Here is a 17,450-nt window from a genome sequence, read left to right on the forward strand (position 1 = left end):
GGCGTGTAATGTTCAGAAATGTTTTGCCTTCCAAAACTTCCGGTAAATGAGCACATCAATTTACAGAAATACTCATCATAAACGTTGATAAAATATTCAACAGTTATTTAAAGAATTATAGATACACTTCTCCTTAATGCAACCGCTGTGTCAGATTTCAAAAAAGCTTTACGGCGAAAGCAAATTTTGCAATAATCTGAGTACAGCGTTCAGACACGAAACCAAACCCGCCATTTTGTGGAGTCAACAAAACTCAGAAATAATATTATAAATATTCACTTACCTTTGATGATCTTCATCAGAATGCACTCCCAGGAATCCCAGGTCCACAATAAATGTTTGTTTTGTTTGATAAAGTCCATAATTTATGTCCAAATACCTCCTTTTGTTTGCGCGTTCAGTCCACTACTCCAAATGCAGGAAGCGCAAGTGGCAAATGTCACGACGAAAAGTAAAAAAAAGTTATATTTACGTTCGTAGAAATATGTCAAACGATGTATAGCATCAATCTTTAGGACGTTTTTAACATAAATCTTCAGTAATATTCCAACCGGACAATTCCAATGTCTTCAGAAAAGAAAAGGAACACAGCTAAATCTCACGTGAGAGCGCGCCTCTGAGCTCATGTCATTTTCTCACTCATCAACTTCCAGGCCCTCTTGTTCGCTCCATATTCACAGTAGAAGTATGAAACAACGTTCTAAAGACTGTTGACATCTAGTGGAAGCCTTAGGAAGTGCAAAATCAACCCTAAGTCAATGTATACTGGATAGGGAATCACTTGAAAAACTACAAGCCTCAGATTTCCACGCTTCCTGGTTGGATTTTTGTCAGGTTTTTGCCTGCCATATGAGTTCTGTTATACTCACAGACATCATTCAAACAGTTTAGAAACGTCAGAGTGTTTTCTATCCAAATCTACTAATAATATGCATATCCTACCTTCTGAGCCTGAGTAGCAGGCAGTTTAATTTGGGCCCGCCTTTCATCCGGACGTCAAAATACTGCCCCCTACCCTAGAGAAGTTAAGAAGAAGGTTAGTTAGTCCAGAAAATGTAAAGAACTTTGAAAGAAGTTTCTTCAAGTGCAGTTGCAAAAACCATCAACGCTATGATGAAACTGGCTCTCATGAGGACCGCCACAGGAAAGGAAGACCCAGAGTTACCTCTGCTGCAGAGGATAAGTTCATAATGCAGCCCAAATAAATGCTTCAGAGTTCAAGCAACAGACACATCTCAACTGTTCAGAGGAGACTGCGTGAATCAAGCCTTCATGGTCAAATTGCTGCAAAGAAACCACTACTAAAGGACACCAATTAGAAGAGACTTGCTTGGGCCAAGAAACACGAGCAATGGACATTAAACCAAAGGGAAATCTGTCCAAATTTGAGATTTTTGTTTCCAACCGCCGTGTCTTTGTGAGACGCAGAGTAGGTGAAAAATGATCATTTCCGCATGTGTGATTCCCACCGTGAAGCATGGAGGAGGTGTGATGGTTTGGGGGTGCTTTGCTGGTGCCACGGTCTGTGATTTATTTATAATTCAAGGCACACAACCAGCATGGCTACCACAGCATTCGGCAGCAATACACCATCCCATCTGGTTTGGGCTTAGTGGGACTATCATTTGTCTTTCAACAGGACAATGACCCAACACACCTCCAGGCTATTTGACCAAGAAGGAGAGTGATGGAGTGCTGCATCAGATGACCTGGCCTCCACAATCACCGGACCTCATCCCAATTGAGATGGTTTGGGATGAGTCGGACCGCATAGTGAAGGAAAAGCAGCCAACAAGTGCCCAGCATATGTGGGAACTCCTTCAAACTGGTTGAGAGAATGCCAAGTGTGCAAAGATGTCAAGGCAAAGGATGGGCTACTATGAAGAATCTCAAATATAAAATATATATTGATTTGTTCAACACTTTTTTTTTTTTGGTTACAACATGATTCCATTCATTTAGTGTCTTTACTATTCTACAATGTAGAAAATATTTTTTAAATAAAGAAAAGTAGGTGTCCAAACTGGTACTATAGGTCAGGATTCAATCAGAGGTACTTTGTAGACCTCTGTTGACTGTGACATATAGGTCAGGATTCAATCAGAGGTACTTTGTAGACCTCTGTTGACTGTGACATACAGGTCTGGATTCAATCAGAGGTACTTTGTAGACCTCTGTTGACAGTGACATAGAGGTCTGGATTCAATCAGAGGTACTTTGTAGACCTCTGTTGACAGTGACATACAGGTCTGGATTCAATCAGAGGTACTTTGTAGACCTCTGTTGACAGTGACATACAGGTCTGGATTCAATCAGAGGTACTTTGTAGACCTCTGTTGACAGTGACATACAGGTCTGGATTCAATCAGAGGTACTTTGTAGACCTCTGTTGACAGTGACATACAGGTCTGGATTCAATCAGAGGTACTTTGTAGACCTCTGTTGACAGTGACATACAGGCCAGGATTCAATCAGAGGTACGTTGTAGACCGCTGCTGACTGTAAATACATTTTCAATTAATTCCAGTGAGAGATCCTGAATATTACCTCTAGATGTGTACGTGATAACGAGGCTAAGCTGTTATTGTTTTTTTCCTACACCCACGGCGATGGACGTTACACCGCTGTCTGAGGCCAACCAGGCTGGAGGAGCACTCGCTGAACATACTTCCATCACAGCAACTAATAGAAGCAACACTTTTGCACCAATAACAACTGGGAATTCAGTTCAAGGGAACCTGATCTATTATTATGGTGAGAGAGCTCATCTCCGGACAGAAGATGGTTTGATTTACCGTTTTCACTTGATGGTGTTTTAAAAAAATGTTCCCTCTCTCTAGGCCATGCCAGGCAGACAGGTGTGGACCCTGGACCGGAGATGGTTGACCAGGTAATGGATAGGTTTTTATAATTTATTATACACAATCTTCATAATATTGCTCTACATGTTTTGGAAATGTATCTACTGCTCTGTCTTGTTAACTTCCTGTAGATGACACAACCAAGACTGGTGCCACTGAATGACCAGAGCAAGAAGAAAGAAAGTAAGTCAAATTCAGCTGGTACCTCAGATGAAGAAAAAAAGACAATCCATTAATTTCACCCAAAGTAATATATATATATTTTTTTTTCTTTGCAGACACCATTCGCCTCAAAGGCAAGATCAAATTAGCCCTTAAGAAGAGGTCCGGGAGCATACTAGAGGGTGTGACACAAAGTAAATCAGCCCTTAACAAGGTCTACACAGAGACTTATATGGTCACTTGTGATTCTGCCACCGTCAATAAAGAACATGAGGTGTGGCAAGCTGAAACCGCACACCTCCAAAACACCTCGGAGGCCTCTGTCATAAAATGTCAAGATATCTTCAAGCATGATGAAGAAGAACCCATCAGATGTGTGGTGTCAAAGGGAGTAGCTGGCATTGGGAAAACTGTGGCGGTCCAGAAATTCATCCTGGACTGGGCAGATGGGAAAGAGAATCAACATCTAGACCTTTTAATTCTCCTTTCTTTACGGGATCTAAATTTGGTTAAACATGGGCAATGCAGCCTGCATGGACTTCTTCAGGTCTTATACCCTGAACTTAAGGACATAGACATAAAGATGTATTATGACCATAAGATTTTGTTCATCTTTGATGGCCTGGATGAGATCCATATGCGCACGTATGAAATGTTCCATATGAATTGTACATCCATTACCTAGTGAACCAAACAATTGTCAGTTTTAAGAAGTACGATTCAACTCATGAAGATAACTTTGAAGCAAAACAAAGACGTCATTTTCAAATTGGGACAGCTAGCGTATCAGAACCTGTTAATTCAAAACGTGCAGTTCACAGAACAGGACTTGGAGGACTGTGGTATTAGTGTCATGGATGCTGCTAAATGCCCTGGCCTGTGTACTGAAGTTGTACAAATAGAGCATGGACTGTATCCCAAGAAACTGTACTGTTTCATACACCTGAGTGTTCAGGAGTTCTTCGCTGCTCTGTACGCATTTCATGAATTTGAAAACCGCAGGATTGACTCGGTGAAAGCCTTAATCAAAAAGAAGAATGAAAGCACTCCGATTGATTTTTTAAATATTTTCTCAAAGGTGCTCTGGACAGTGCATTAGATAGTAAAAATGGACACCTGGACCTTTTCACACGCTTCCTTATCGGGATCTCTCACGACTCCAGCCGGGGCCTCCTTCAAGGACTTCTGGGAGAGACACTCAGCAGTTCAGAACACAACAAAAAGTTAATTGGATACATCAAGGTGTTGAAAAGAAAGTCCCTCTCCCCAGAGAGATGCATCAACATGATCCACTGTCTGCTTGAGCTGAAGGACCACACTATACTACAGAATGACAACCAAGTATCGTCTTCAGACACACCGCTAACTCCCTTTCAGTGCTCTCTCTTGGCTTTTATGTTCATGTCAGAGAAGCCTGAAGAGTTTGACTTCAGGAATAAACAAACTTCAGAGGAGGGTTTCTACAGACTGGCTCCTGCTTTGCGGTCTTGCACTACAGCACTGTAAGTATCACTGTGAAATGTGTATCATTACATTAAGTGCGTATATCAAACATGTGTTACGTTTGCATTGTGATGTTCAAATTGAAAAGATTAAAACAGCAACTTTGAACTCTCTCTTTCACAGGCTCAACTGTTGTCACATGACACCACTGCTATGTGCAACTGTGGCCTCAGTTCTCCGATCTCTGATTCGTCCCACCTTGAAGCTTCTGACCTTGGACCTCAGCTACAATGACCTTGGGGACTTGGGGTTGGAGTCCCTTGCTTTTGCCCTTCACGAGCGTTGCACGCTGCAGGGACTGAGGTATGTACAGCAGTATGTACACATTAAGGGTTTGCCTTAATCGCTGAACTCTGCTGACCTGTGGCTATAGATGCTTCTTCAATGTTCCTAGTTTTAACGGTGAATCAAATGTTTATTTCAGAATTATTTTCCCTATTCATTTACAGACTCTCTGGTTGTTTGATCACATTGCCTGAGAACGTGTCCTCTGTACTGGTCATAGCTTTGAGGTCCGACCCCTTCCAGATGAAAGAGCTGGATCTGAGCTACAATCCCCTCGGAGACATTGAATTGGATTTCCCTTTTCAACTGAAGCTGAAGTGAGTTAGATTGTGTAAAAGAATGCTAATGTGCTTCTAAATCAAATATTCACAAGTAGATATAAACGTTGACAGATTAGAACAACAACAATGATCTGTTAGTGAATTACCTTTAGCTATGACCCTTGTTGCATCCTAGTGTCAATATAATTTGGGACGGCAGGTAGCCTAGTGGTTAGAGCGTTGGGCCAGTAACGAAAAGGTAGCTAGATCGAATCCCTGAGCTGACAAGGTAAAAATCTGTCATTCTGCCGCTGAACAAGGTAGTTCATTGTAGTGGGAAATCCACTGTTCCTAGGCAGTCATTGTAAATAAGAATTTGTTCTTATCTGACTTGCCTAGTTAAATAAATAGAAAATATACTGCATCGCCTCAGTAGTTTGAGCATTTCCAGGTTTTCATTCCTCCCTCTTTATTTTGTGTCTTTCAGCCTGGAGCACAGAGGAGAGAACAGGAATAAACCAGGTCTGCAGAAATGTGAGTAAATATCCATCTATCATTCTCACCTTTGCGAACACAGTAATTCACAGTGGCCTCTGTGGAATCTTTGACATCTAGCGGTGTACCGATGTACCAATACATGTGTAAAGTGTGACAGCAAAGCTTGTGTTGCAGATTGTCATATAAAATTCTTCCCAGTGTGAGAAGATTTCCCAATCGTTCTGATTGTGTTGTTATTGAGAACTTGAACTTGTTCTCAACTTGCCTACCTGATAAAATAAAGGTGAAATTTATCCCAGCGTGAAAATGTTCCCAGTTCAATAATTGCACGCTGTGATAAATTGTACAGCATGCCGTCACGATCAGATCGATTGGGAACTGTTTCACGCTGGGAAGATTTTTAATTGACACAGGCAACTGAAACCTCTAATTCTAATCTGAACACATTTCAGATGCATGTGAACTCACACTAGACCCCAGCACAGCCAACTGTTTTCTCGTTCTGTCTGAGGGGGACAAGAAGGTGACGCGCCAGAGCAAGAAGCAGCTGTATCCCATCACCCAAGACGGGTTTGATAAATGCAACCAGGTGCTGTGCAAGGAGGGCCTCGACAAGCGGCATTACCTGGAGGTGGAGTGTCTACACAAGGTTCACATAGGCATGGCCTACAAGGGAATAGAGAGGAAAGGAACCGGTGAAAGCGTAACACTAGGATGCAATGCCAATTCTTGGACTTTGTACGCCTCGAAGTATCAGGGCCATGCGCAGCACAAAGAAATTCTACACAGGTTACAGCTCCCCAAAATCAAAGCACATGTGCCCTACAGGGTAGGAGTGTTTCTGGATTGGCCGGCCGGCACTTTGTCCTTTTACATGGTCAACCAATTGGGCACACTGACCCATCTGTATACATTCCACACCACATTCACTGAGCCTCTCTATCTTGGGTTTGGACTGAACTCTCCGACCGCAACCATTCATCTCTTATAGTCACAGCCTACGACACAGTCTTACAGACATGTTTTGCTGTGTCACATGGTGGAGTGGGAGAGGGGTTTAGACAGTGGTGTAAAGTACTTCAGTAAAAATACTTGAAAGTACTAAAGTTGTTTTTTTGGGGGTACCTGTACTTTACTATTTATAGTTTTGACTTGGACTACTTTTACTTCACTACATTCCTAAAGAAAATATTGTACTTTTTGCTCCATACATTTTCCCTGACACCCAAAAGTAGTCATTACACTTTGAATGCTTAGCAGGACATGAAAATGGTCCAATTCACACACTTATCAATAGAACATCCCCACTGCCTCTGATCTGGTGGACTCACTAAGCGCATGCTTGGTTTGTAAATGATGTCTGAGCATGCCCCTGGCTATGCGTAAGTTTAAAAAAAACTAGAAAATGGTGCAGCCTGGTTTACTTTATAAGGAATTTGAAAAGAGTTATACTTTAACTTTTACTTTTGATACTTAAGTATATTTTAGCAATTACATTTACTTTAGATACTTAAGTATATTTTAAACCAAATACTTTTAGACTTTTACTCAAGTAGTATTTTACCGGTTTGACTTTCATTTATACTTGAGTCATTTTCTATTAAGGTGTCTACTTTTACTCAAGTATGACAATTGGGTACTTTTTCTACCACTGGGTTAAGACTGTATTCTCTTGTATCAAACGGAGCAGGTCCCTCGGCTTTAATGTCATGGTAGGGGACACAATGGTTACTGCCAAAGATACCATAAGCTACCTTGGATGGAAGTTAGATAGATGACTATCTGGCGACAGTTTGGCCTTAAAAGCTCTCAACCAAGCTTGGTTAACTATAAGGTGTCTGTACCACATCCATACTGTAATGCAATTGTTTTATGCATTAAAGAAAAAAACATCAGTGTTGCTGCACAGTCATTGCATGGGCCACGTTCAGTCTCCAGATAGAAATGCCAGGAATAGAGCCGACATGATTCATTGTTTTACATGTCATGGAGACATGTTTGTTCTACATAACAATATTTCTATCTGAAGATTCCACAACGTTGTGTCCTGCTGAACATGCCCCTTGTCTAGGCCATGTTTTTTTATTGCACAAATCACATCTACAATACAAAACAGATGAAAGTGTAGACTACAAAGCGTAGCATAGGCTTTTACAAAAATACCTTGAAGTACATCCCACAGGTGTTTGATAACTCTTTGTTGCTTTCTTAGCCTAAGCCTAGTTTCTAATGACTGTCTCTGAACAGAACATAAGAAACATGTACAGGAATTTGTTTTTTCTTGGCAAATCATGAATGTTAATCATGGTTACCTGGGGGGGGGCTACGCTGCAGTAGATGTGACAGACTCAGGGTGGACTTAGTGGTTTGGAGGCCCATGTCTATAGAGAGCAATATAAATGGTGTATTTTTGTAGGCACCGAAGCTATTCGGAACTAGGAAACTCAGAAATGTCCTACTTGCTGATTCGTTGAACACTGCACGTATATTTTTTATTTATTTATTTCACCTTTATTTAACCAGGTAGGCAAGTTGAGAACAAGTTCTCATTTACAACTGCGACCTGGCCAAGATAAAGCAAAGCAGTTCGACACATACAACAACACGATATAACTACTACCAGTTAGCAAGTTGGAAATGTGAGTTTTTTCAAGTTACAACTAGCACTTGAAAGCAGCGTAACTCTGCAATGGCTCATTGGCCAAAGCTTATGGGGAAATGAATGTTTTTTTTGGATAAATGGCAAAAATAAGGTCTGTGCCTTGTCTAATTAAGCAAATACATACATAGATTTTCTGCCAGACACATTTAAATCGCATTACAAACTAACAAGCCTATGTCTGAGGAAAATATTTGGATCAGTTAGGCCTATGGGTCTCCTTTTGATAGTTTCCCGAGTATAGTGATGCACATTAGCAGGACAGTCATATTGTTACTAGGATATACTGTATATTGGTATTAACAGATACAATTAGAGTTATGGGCTTCTCCTGATTCTGAGATACACTGCCTGTCCTGGTCTGGTGGAACATCATTCTTCTGAGTGCACTCTAGCCTATTCGTATCGCAGTTTGAAACATTTCAATCATTTTAAAATCATAGCCACACATTTCTCTATCCCAGGCCCATCGAACATTGGAACCCTTGCTCCGCCAGTGGCTACAGCTGAGAGACAGAAGTAGTAAAATGTACTCATGCAGTCTTTTTCTTCTTGATACAGAGTCCGAAACCCTCCCAGCCCACATCAATTCTCAGAATTTGAGACCCAGCCCGGTAAAAGCCTCAAGCATGAACATTAAGGCAAATTATGTAGGCCCTGTTTTATTTTGTTACCATTATTCTATATATTTTTTTAAATACATATTTCAAAATAAAGATGGCGCATGAATGAAGATCGTTTACTCAGGCCTTTTATCATTGAAAAACATTGTCAGTTCCGGACTGGGTGACTGCCATAGACACCAATGGAATAGCAGCTGGATTTGGTCTACTATGGTTCATTGACTTTTATTGAACCAGAAAAAAAGTGAGTGGGGTGTCTAGCTTCCTCTTCCGTCTCGGTTGACTGTTATGCCTAATTGTAAATCTGCCACTGAGACGGGTGTAATTGCAGACCGCAATTACAGGCGTTTTCTGATATAGCCATTTCTTGAGTTAAATCACACCCATTGATTCGTCATTGGTCCGTGGCCGTTTCTTTCGCATTGGGGACAACAGCTGTTGACGACTAGCAATAGCTAGGTTTCCATCCAATTGATGACAGATTTTCATTCGAATATTCTCAAATCCGCATAAAAACAATATGCGCATTTTCTCAACAGACAGGTTTTTTCATCAACTTGACTTGTTGCAGATAAAAGGCTGTGCGTGATGACGTAGTGCACATTAAATACCTTTTGCCGTTAAATTCCCCATGTGCCAAATACAGATAAAGCACTTATCAAAAAGCAATCAGTTTTGCATTGGAGCACACAGAATAGTACTCATCAATCCACGTTAAGTCACATCTGTTTTCACCCGACTTCGCCATGGAGGCAGCCAGGTTCCAAATCTATTGCGATCAACTTTCAGCTGGTGTAAAACGGGCGCGATTAATCGATCCTACTCACTGTAGTGAAGCCTAACCCGCCACGTTAGTTATCCTAACCTGCTATATAAACAAATAATTGTGTCGAGAAACGGCCAGTCTCATTATCATCGGAACTGACCAAAGACAAGCACCAATGGGCGTTTCCTGATGTCAAGAAACGATCACATCAAGAAACAACCCGAATTGCGTTCTGCAATTACACCATATTAGAGACTGCGTAGACTACAAAGTGGTTACATGCACACAATAATACGATTATTGTGGATAGTCAGATTAATATAATAGTTCGTTTTAAAACGTTTACATGTTTTGCAAGAATAACGATTTCCCTAATAAGCCTGTTTATATGGCCACATCTGAAATCAGGCTACTGATGAACCTTTTGATAAATGCAGAAAATCGCCAATCAAAATAAACGTTCTACCACGGTGACCATGTTATCTTTGCGAAGACTATTTGATTCTGAGTTAGGACATATAAAGACAAAGTTTGTATGTGAAAATTGTTTCTAGGATGCATACTTTCAGTTTTTCCGAACTCTATCTCATTCGCGCCGAAGAGCGAAGCTCGCGCTACCGGGTGCTACACCGATTATGCTGTTGACGTGTCCTAATCATTTTTTAAACATTGCTCAGAAACCCAGGTGTTTTAATCAACGTATGCTTACTTCGACCATGACCTTTCGCCGATTAAGATAAGAAGAGCAAGGTGTTTACATGACTATTGCCGTACTCGGCCTTCACCCACAATCAGTTTAATATGAAATAATGCGTGTGAACGTAAACGTACTAAGTGATCGATTGACCGACAACCAATTAGAATGTCGTTGTTGAGGAAACGTTGTGCGGAGTGGGCGGGGAGAGAACGACAGACAGACCGCTTCACAAACTGCCACTTTCTCTCACAGTCGCCCTAGTAGGAGAACCTGTTTTCACACTTCTGACCCTCGACATGTCAAACAACAACGCCAGCAGCAACCTGGTCGTCGCTCAGAGAGTAGTGAAACAGCTGCGGTTGGAGGCCAGTGTCCGGAGGATCAAGGTAAACGGGGTAGCATCAGCAACACTAACACCGAACAAACACGGAAGAGCTGTTAACGACACTCCTGTCGCTGGGACAGCGTAGCCGCTTTGAGTATGCTAGGCTACTGACGTGAAACAAAGTAGCCAACACGAAGTTACAATGATGCAAAGGTTGCTCTATGAAGTTGTCATGTTCGGTATAATAGAGTTGTACATACTGTTTCTACCTTGTATCAAGGTTGTCATGTTACAAATGTCTATTGAACAGTAGGCTAGTCTACATCGTCGCCTCCTCTGTCAGTAGGCTAGTATTGTTGACATAGCCAAAATAATAAAGGCGATCAAATAGGAAAGTAATTCATAATTCAATCAACTTTTGCCTGCTATCGAGACAGTCCTTAGACCACGGTCCTGCATCGGTGGCCTAGTGAAATAGATTGGAAGTCGGGTCAGAGTGTAGGCCTATCTTGGATGAGTCGGTACACTGACATTCCCACGGGTTAGTAATATTCCGAAGCCATTTTTTCTTTCTCTAAGTAAACTTGTCATACAAGTGCCTCTGCCTAGTGTAGCTAGGTTACTTCTAGCTCCCGAAAAGCCTTTTCCGCATGTATGGTTTTCAGCCATTACATTCGCCCACATTTGGCTCTGTGTGTGTAAACTACAATTCTGAAGCTGTGTTTTAACGTCAATAATCATCGCTTTCTGAACCTATGCTTTGATATGCCCCTTGTCTTTCCTCAGAATCTTTTAAATAAAAGAGTTACTGTAGCCATAGACGCTGGTTGGGTGGGTGGGGCGGGGCTATGTCTACAGTAGGTGTATATTTTTTATTTGAAAGATTGTTTCTAGCTGACATTAAAGATAAGGAGCATAGGTTGCGAAAACCGTTTCGGGAAATCGATGATCATTGACGTGTGTATCTAATTGTAACCATAGGGGGCGGCATTTCTCCCTGCTCGGCCCATACACGAGTAGCCTTAAAGGCCTAGTGCACTAATTTTGATTTGATGGGGGGGAAATATGAATGATCTTTTAACTGATTTGTCAGGGGGTGCTGCAGCACCCTCAAGACCACTCCCCTTGGCTATGTGCATTTCACACTATGTTGACGTTAAACCCGAGTACTTATTCTATGGATGTCATCAATCAACTGCATTAGTTTAACGACTGACTACCAGCAATGATCTCTGTAAGCTAGTTATGCTACCAGTTTATACGAATGGTAGTTAGCATTTAGCAGTCACTTCTTCTAAACCTGAAAAGGAACAACTTCTAAATGTTATGCAGTGAAAACAGCCAAATATATCTAAATCAGATTTTAGTAACCACAGTGTGGGCCTCAATACATCAATCATGACGGATTTGACAAATATCCACTTTATTTCAAATGTGTTGGCTGTGCACCAATCCAGCATCCTATCCCCCACTGTCTGCATTCCAATGACCTCTTTACCGCATCTATCCCCACTACCTCCCCGATCTCTTTCCAGGAGTTCAAACCAATTTTTCGTTACGCACAGGTGTTTGGAGCAGCTAGATAGGCCGCCACCTGTGTTAATTAGCTATGTCTTCCGCAAACAAGCGCTGTAACATGGACATATGTGGGAACACTAACCCTAACTATATTATGGTGTGTAATCATTTACATGTTGTTTTTTTATTTTTATTAATTTCTCACTGACATGAGATATTTATTTATTTATTTAACCTTTATTTAACTAGGCAAGTCAGTTAAGAACAAATTCTTATTTACAATGCCAGCCTACCCCGGCCAAACCCGGACGACGCTGGGCCAATTGTGCGTCGCCCTGTGGCACTCCCAATGACGGCCAAATGTGATACAGCCTGGAATAGAACCAGGGGCTGTAGTGACGCCTCTTGATGCGTTCCTTATGTTTCCAAAACAGTACCAGGAGCGATGTGTTTTCATGTTTATAGCAAGCATCAGGGCTCCTAACAAACATCCCCTGGTCAGAAGACACTTATCGTCAATAAGCACTAAAGTAGTTAGCATCTATGAATGGGGTAGGCTACTTCCTGTACAGGGCATGAAGTACTCTCTTCTTTGCAGGGATACTGGAGGGATGGAGGTAGATATGTATAGGGGTAAGGGGACAGGGTTACTGGAGGGCTGGAGGTAGATATGTATAGGGGACCGGGCAACAGCATAAGACACACACTGCTGCTACTCTCTGTGTGTGTGTGTGTGTGTGTGTGTGTGTGTGTGTGTGTGTGTGTGTGTGTGTGTGTGTGTGTGTGTGTGTGTGTGTGTGTGTGTGTGTTAGACCCAGTGCATAGATTGAAATAAAGATCCAAGGTAAACTCTTATCTATTTATCAGTTGTATTGCTCTGGGATAGAAGCTGTTCAAAGAGCCTGTTGGTGTCAGACTTGATGCACCAGTACCTGTTGCTGTGTGGAAAATAGTCTATGGCTTGGGTGGTTGGAGTCTTGGACGATTTTCCCGGGCCTTCTTTTCCCACCGCCTGATATAGAGGTCCTGGATGGCAGGGACCTCGGACCCAGTGATGTACTGGGCTGTCCGGTACACAACCTTCTGTAGCGCCATGCGATCCAGGGCGGTGCTATTGCCATACCAAGCAGTGATGCAGGCAGTCAATATGCAGTACGGAGCCCTTGTTTCCTCCATGTCCGCTCTCCACTGTGTCTACACCTGTCATGTGTTAGTAGCATACAGGCCCGGGTTCCCAGATTAAACCTAGTCCTGGACTAAAAGCATGCTCCATTGAGATTCTCTATTTAAAGCTCATTTTAATCCAGAACTAGGCTTGATATGTGTCCGGGAAACCGGTCCATAGTGTATATAGCTCCTGTAGGTTTTCACTCCAACTCCAGTTGTAAATAACCTGGTTCAGCGTATCAACCAGCTAATTATTAGAATCAGGTGCGCTAGATTAGTGTTGGTGTGAAGCTACAGGAGGCTATCTCTCCAGGAACATGGTTGGAGTGAAGCTACAGGAGGGTATCTCTCCAGCAACGTGGTTGGAGTGAAGCTACAGGAGGGTATCTCTCCAGGAACATGGTTGGAGTGAAGCTACAGGAGGGTATCTCTCCAGGAACATGGTTGGAGTGAAGCTACAGGAGGGTATCTCTCCAGGAACGGGGTTGGAGTGAAGCTACAGGAGGGTATCTCTCCAGGAACATGGTTGGAGTGAAGCTACAGGAGGGTATCTCTCCAGGAACGGGGTTGGAGTGAAGCTACAGGAGGCTATCTCTCCAGGAACGGGGTTGGAGTGAAGCTACAGGAGGGTATCTCTCCAGCAACGGGGTTGGAGTGAAGCTACAGGAGGGTATCTCTCCAGGAACGGGGTTGGAGTGAGCTCAGGAGGTATCTAGGGGCAGTTTCCCAGACACAGATGAAGCCTGGTCCTGGACTAACAGCAGCTTTTAATAGATATTCTCCATTGAGATCACTGTCTAGTTCAGGACTTGGTTTAATCTGTGTCTGGGAAGCCGCCCCATAATGCATCAGTCCCAGTCATATATCTTGTTGTATTCTGTAATGAATCATTATTATAATGAACCCCCAGGTGTCTCAAGCTGCGGTGGACCTGAAGAACTACTGTCTGCAGAACGCTCACCAGGACCCTCTCCTGATGGGGGTACCCTCCAGTGACAACCCCTTCAGACCCCCCAAGTCCTGCAGCCTGTTCTGAGGTAGCCTAGAACACCTTCGTCCACTCTCTTCCTCCTCCTCTTCTCGGCAGGTCGCATCAAGGTTAGAGCATTGGACCAGTAACCAAAAGGTCTCTGGTTCGGACACCGGAGCCGACAAGGTGAAAAATCTGTCGCTGTACCCTTCAGCAAGGCACTTAACCCGAATTACTCCAGGGGCGCTGTACAATGGTGACCCTGGTCGTGACCCCACAGGGGGAGTTGGGATATGCAAGAAACACATTTACATTACACACTTGTGTAACAGGACAAATATAAGCCCCCCCCAAAAAAATTATTATTATTACCTCTCTTTCTGCCAAGTCCTGCAGCCTGGTCTGAGGTAACCTAGTACACAATCTCCTTTCCTCCTCTTCTTTTCTCACCCCCCTAATTCCTGCAGCCTGTTCTGAGGTAGTCTAGGACACCATCATTCCAGTCTCCTCCCCTCTCTTCTCCACTCTCTCACCTGTTCCAGTCTCCTCCTCCTCTCTTCTCCACTCTCTCACCTGTTCATCTCCTCCTCCTCTCTTCTCACCTGTTCCAGTCTCCTCCTCCTCTCTTCTCCACTCTCTCACCTGTTCCAGTCTCCTCCTCCTCTTCTCCACCTGTTCCAGTCTCCTCCTCCTCTTCTCCACTCTCACCTGTTCCAGTCTCCTCCTCCTCTTCTCACCTGTTCCAGTCTCCTCCTCCTCTCTTCTCACCTGTTCCAGTCTCCTCCTCCTCTTCTCACCTGTTCCAGTCTCCTCCTCCTCTTCTCACCTGTTCCAGTCTCCTCCTCCTCTCTCTCTCACCTGTTCCAGTCTCCTCCTCCTCCTCTTCTCACCTGTTCCAGTCTCCTCCTCCTCTCTTCTCACCTGTTCCAGTCTCCTCCTCCTCTTCTCCACTCTCTCACCTGTTCATCTCCTCCTCCTCTCTTCACTCTCTCACCTGTTGCAGTCTCCTCCTCCTCTCTTCTCCACTCTCTCACCTGTTCCAGTCTCCTTCTCCTGTCTGGGTTTTGGATGAGATAGATGCTGGTGAATTGGCAATATGTCAGATGCTTCTAATTCTAATAATTATGTGTGGTTGACAGTGTTTTGTTTCTTTACCATCTCTCTCTCTCTCTGTCTGTGTGTCTCTCTCTCCCCAGCCCCTCTGTCTCTCTCTGCAGCAGCAGTCAGTGTATGGAGGAGGAGTTGTTGCTGTATGTCCTATGAAGGACCCTTCCTCTTCTCTCTCTACTGCTGGTCCATTTGTGTGCTGCAGCTATCCCAATGTTAACCTCTAGCCTGATCCCAGATCTGGCATGCCAAGGCACGACAATGACCATATAGAAGTTGGCAAGACCGCACAAACAGATCTGGGACCAGGCTAGACAGTCCATGTATTAAGATAAAGCCTAGTAGTGCCATTATACATGTATGTTCAGGATGTTGATGTGTTATCCTATTTGTTATGATGACATTGTATTAGGGTTGTAACTTCCTGAAAATTCCCCAGTTTTCCAGAAATTCCTGTTGGAAGATTCCTGGAATCAGGAGGGAATAAGCAGAAAATCCAGGAATCTTCTACTGGAATTTCTGGAAAATCTGGCAAGTTTTGGAAAGTTACAATGTAGGGTTGCAGAACTACAGTATCTATGCACTGTACTTTCCACCAGTATGATATCAGCCTCTGACAGGCAGGCAGCCCGTAAATGTGCCTTTGAGGTTGTCTCTTTGTTTCTCCCAAATCGCACCCTATTCCCTATATAGTGCACTACTTTTGACCAGAGCCCTATAGTGCAGTACATAGAGAATAGGGTGTTATTTGGGATGCAACTTATGTGTCCGACGACATGTACAGCACAATAAGGAAGTGACCAACAGTTGAATGTTTTAACCAGGGTATGTATTGATATTTAGCCTACAGTTCTAGCCTATTGGCCTACATGCTGTCTTGTCACCCTCTATTGCTTGTGTTCCACATGCAGTATACTTCCTGGTACAAACTACCACATGGTACAGGTTGACATTCTCGACCCAGGGATACAGAACCATAGAATTAGAATATAGAATTCATGCAGAACACTAACCACATATCCCCAGTTGTACTCTATACAAGAGACTGGCAGTTACATGTTTCTTTTAAACTTTCGTCTATTTTATTTAAGATTTTATGAAATAATCAGCCTTTTTATCGAAGGGTTCGTTCATTCGGTTATGATGATACTGATGTGATCTTAAATGTTACATTGTTGTGCCCTCCTGTACCTTTTTTAGGAAGACACTCCTGTCCTGGCCTTTCTCCCTGGATATGCTCATGTCCTTCTCACGTTTTTCCACTAGCCTACATTCAGTCACCGATAACACTATAGCACATTTTCCACTAGTCTACATTCAGTCACCGATAACACTATAGCACATTTTCCACTAGCCTACATTCAGTCACCGATAACACTATAGCACATTTTCCACTAGCCTACATTCAGTCACCGATAACACTATAGCACATTTTCCACTAGCCTACATTCAGTCACCGATAACACTATAGCACATTTTCCACTAGCCTACATTCAGTCACAGATAACACATGGGAACGTATTTAACTAAGACAAACAACTCATTTCCATATGCCACAGCTGGTGCTTCAGCTTGTTTCAGGTTACTGATTAGCCACATCACCATCACTGCCATTTTTATGATTCCATCAGCCTATATCACAGTTTTTCTTTTTATCGTTGAACTGTCTAGCCTAGCTACCTGCCTGAATGATGAGTTTTAATTTGATACCTGATATACTGTCGATCCTCTGTGCCTTAACTAACTTTGTAACTGTGTTTCCAACATAGTAAATCACATTTACCACTATGTGTGTGTGTATGTGTCTATTTTATGTATGTGGGTGGTTCTTTGGATAGATTGATGCCTAAACATTTTTGAAAGGCATACTTCCAATGTTCCAACAAAACACAAATTTCAGTTTCTTGGCAGCAGGCCAGCATTCGAGTCGCCTCTCCACTGTTGATGTTGAGACTGGTGTTTGGCGGGTACTATTTAATGAAGCTGCCAGTTGAGGATTTGTGAGGTGTCTGTTTCTCAAACTAGACAGTCTAATGTACTTGTCCTCTT

At 42.8% G+C, this 17,450-nt stretch overlaps 2 protein-coding genes across 5 annotated transcripts; both read left to right on the forward strand.

Moving 5' to 3' along the window:
* Positions 1-2,221: 2,221 nt before the first annotated feature.
* On the forward strand, positions 2,222-7,464 carry LOC106564269 (E3 ubiquitin-protein ligase TRIM21). Its single transcript, XM_014130311.2, has 8 exons — positions 2,222-2,754; positions 2,841-2,890; positions 2,993-3,044; positions 3,140-4,525; positions 4,650-4,829; positions 4,976-5,128; positions 5,559-5,605; positions 6,022-7,464. Exons 4-8 carry the CDS (start codon positions 4,308-4,310, stop codon positions 6,558-6,560), a joined length of 1,137 nt encoding a protein of 378 aa, XP_013985786.2. The 5' UTR covers positions 2,222-2,754; positions 2,841-2,890; positions 2,993-3,044; positions 3,140-4,307; the 3' UTR covers positions 6,561-7,464.
* Positions 7,465-10,417: 2,953 nt separating this feature from the next.
* Positions 10,418-17,189, forward strand: LOC106592341 (guanine nucleotide-binding protein G(I)/G(S)/G(O) subunit gamma-5). Of its 4 annotated transcripts, none has more exons than XR_006757890.1 (3): positions 10,418-10,700; positions 14,235-14,480; positions 15,491-17,189. XR_006757890.1 is itself a non-coding variant. In XM_014183685.2 (3 exons), exons 1-2 carry the CDS (start codon positions 10,611-10,613, stop codon positions 14,358-14,360), a joined length of 216 nt encoding a protein of 71 aa, XP_014039160.1. In that variant the 5' UTR covers positions 10,423-10,610; the 3' UTR covers position 14,361; positions 15,515-17,189. The 4 variants fall into 4 exon arrangements, 3 of the variants coding, with proteins under 3 accessions (XP_014039160.1, XP_045546751.1, XP_014039154.1); XM_014183685.2 differs by having other exon boundaries at positions 10,423-10,700; positions 14,235-14,361; positions 15,515-17,189; XM_045690795.1 differs by having other exon boundaries at positions 10,430-10,700; positions 14,235-14,361.
* The last annotated feature ends 261 nt before the right edge of the window (positions 17,190-17,450 follow it).

Source organism: Salmo salar, chromosome ssa12, assembly GCF_905237065.1.
Source record: "Salmo salar chromosome ssa12, Ssal_v3.1, whole genome shotgun sequence".
Taxonomy (NCBI): domain Eukaryota; kingdom Metazoa; phylum Chordata; class Actinopteri; order Salmoniformes; family Salmonidae; genus Salmo; species Salmo salar.

What these genes read in the sequence shown, in the direction of transcription:
- LOC106564269 (XM_014130311.2), top strand. Translation starts at nt 4,308, where the DNA reads ATGATCCACTGTCTGCTTGAGCTGAAGGACCACACTATACTACAGAAT. An exon ending in CGGTCTTGCACTACAGCACT is followed by an intron (nt 4,526 to 4,649) that starts GTAAGTATCACT and finishes TCTCTTTCACAG; the next exon opens with GCTCAACTGTTGTCACATGA. An exon ending in TGCACGCTGCAGGGACTGAG is followed by an intron (nt 4,830 to 4,975) that starts GTATGTACAGCA and finishes ATTCATTTACAG; the next exon opens with ACTCTCTGGTTGTTTGATCA.
- LOC106592341 (XM_014183685.2), top strand. Translation starts at nt 10,611, where the DNA reads ATGTCAAACAACAACGCCAGCAGCAACCTGGTCGTCGCTCAGAGAGTA. An exon ending in CCAGTGTCCGGAGGATCAAG is followed by an intron (nt 10,701 to 14,234) that starts GTAAACGGGGTA and finishes ATGAACCCCCAG; the next exon opens with GTGTCTCAAGCTGCGGTGGA.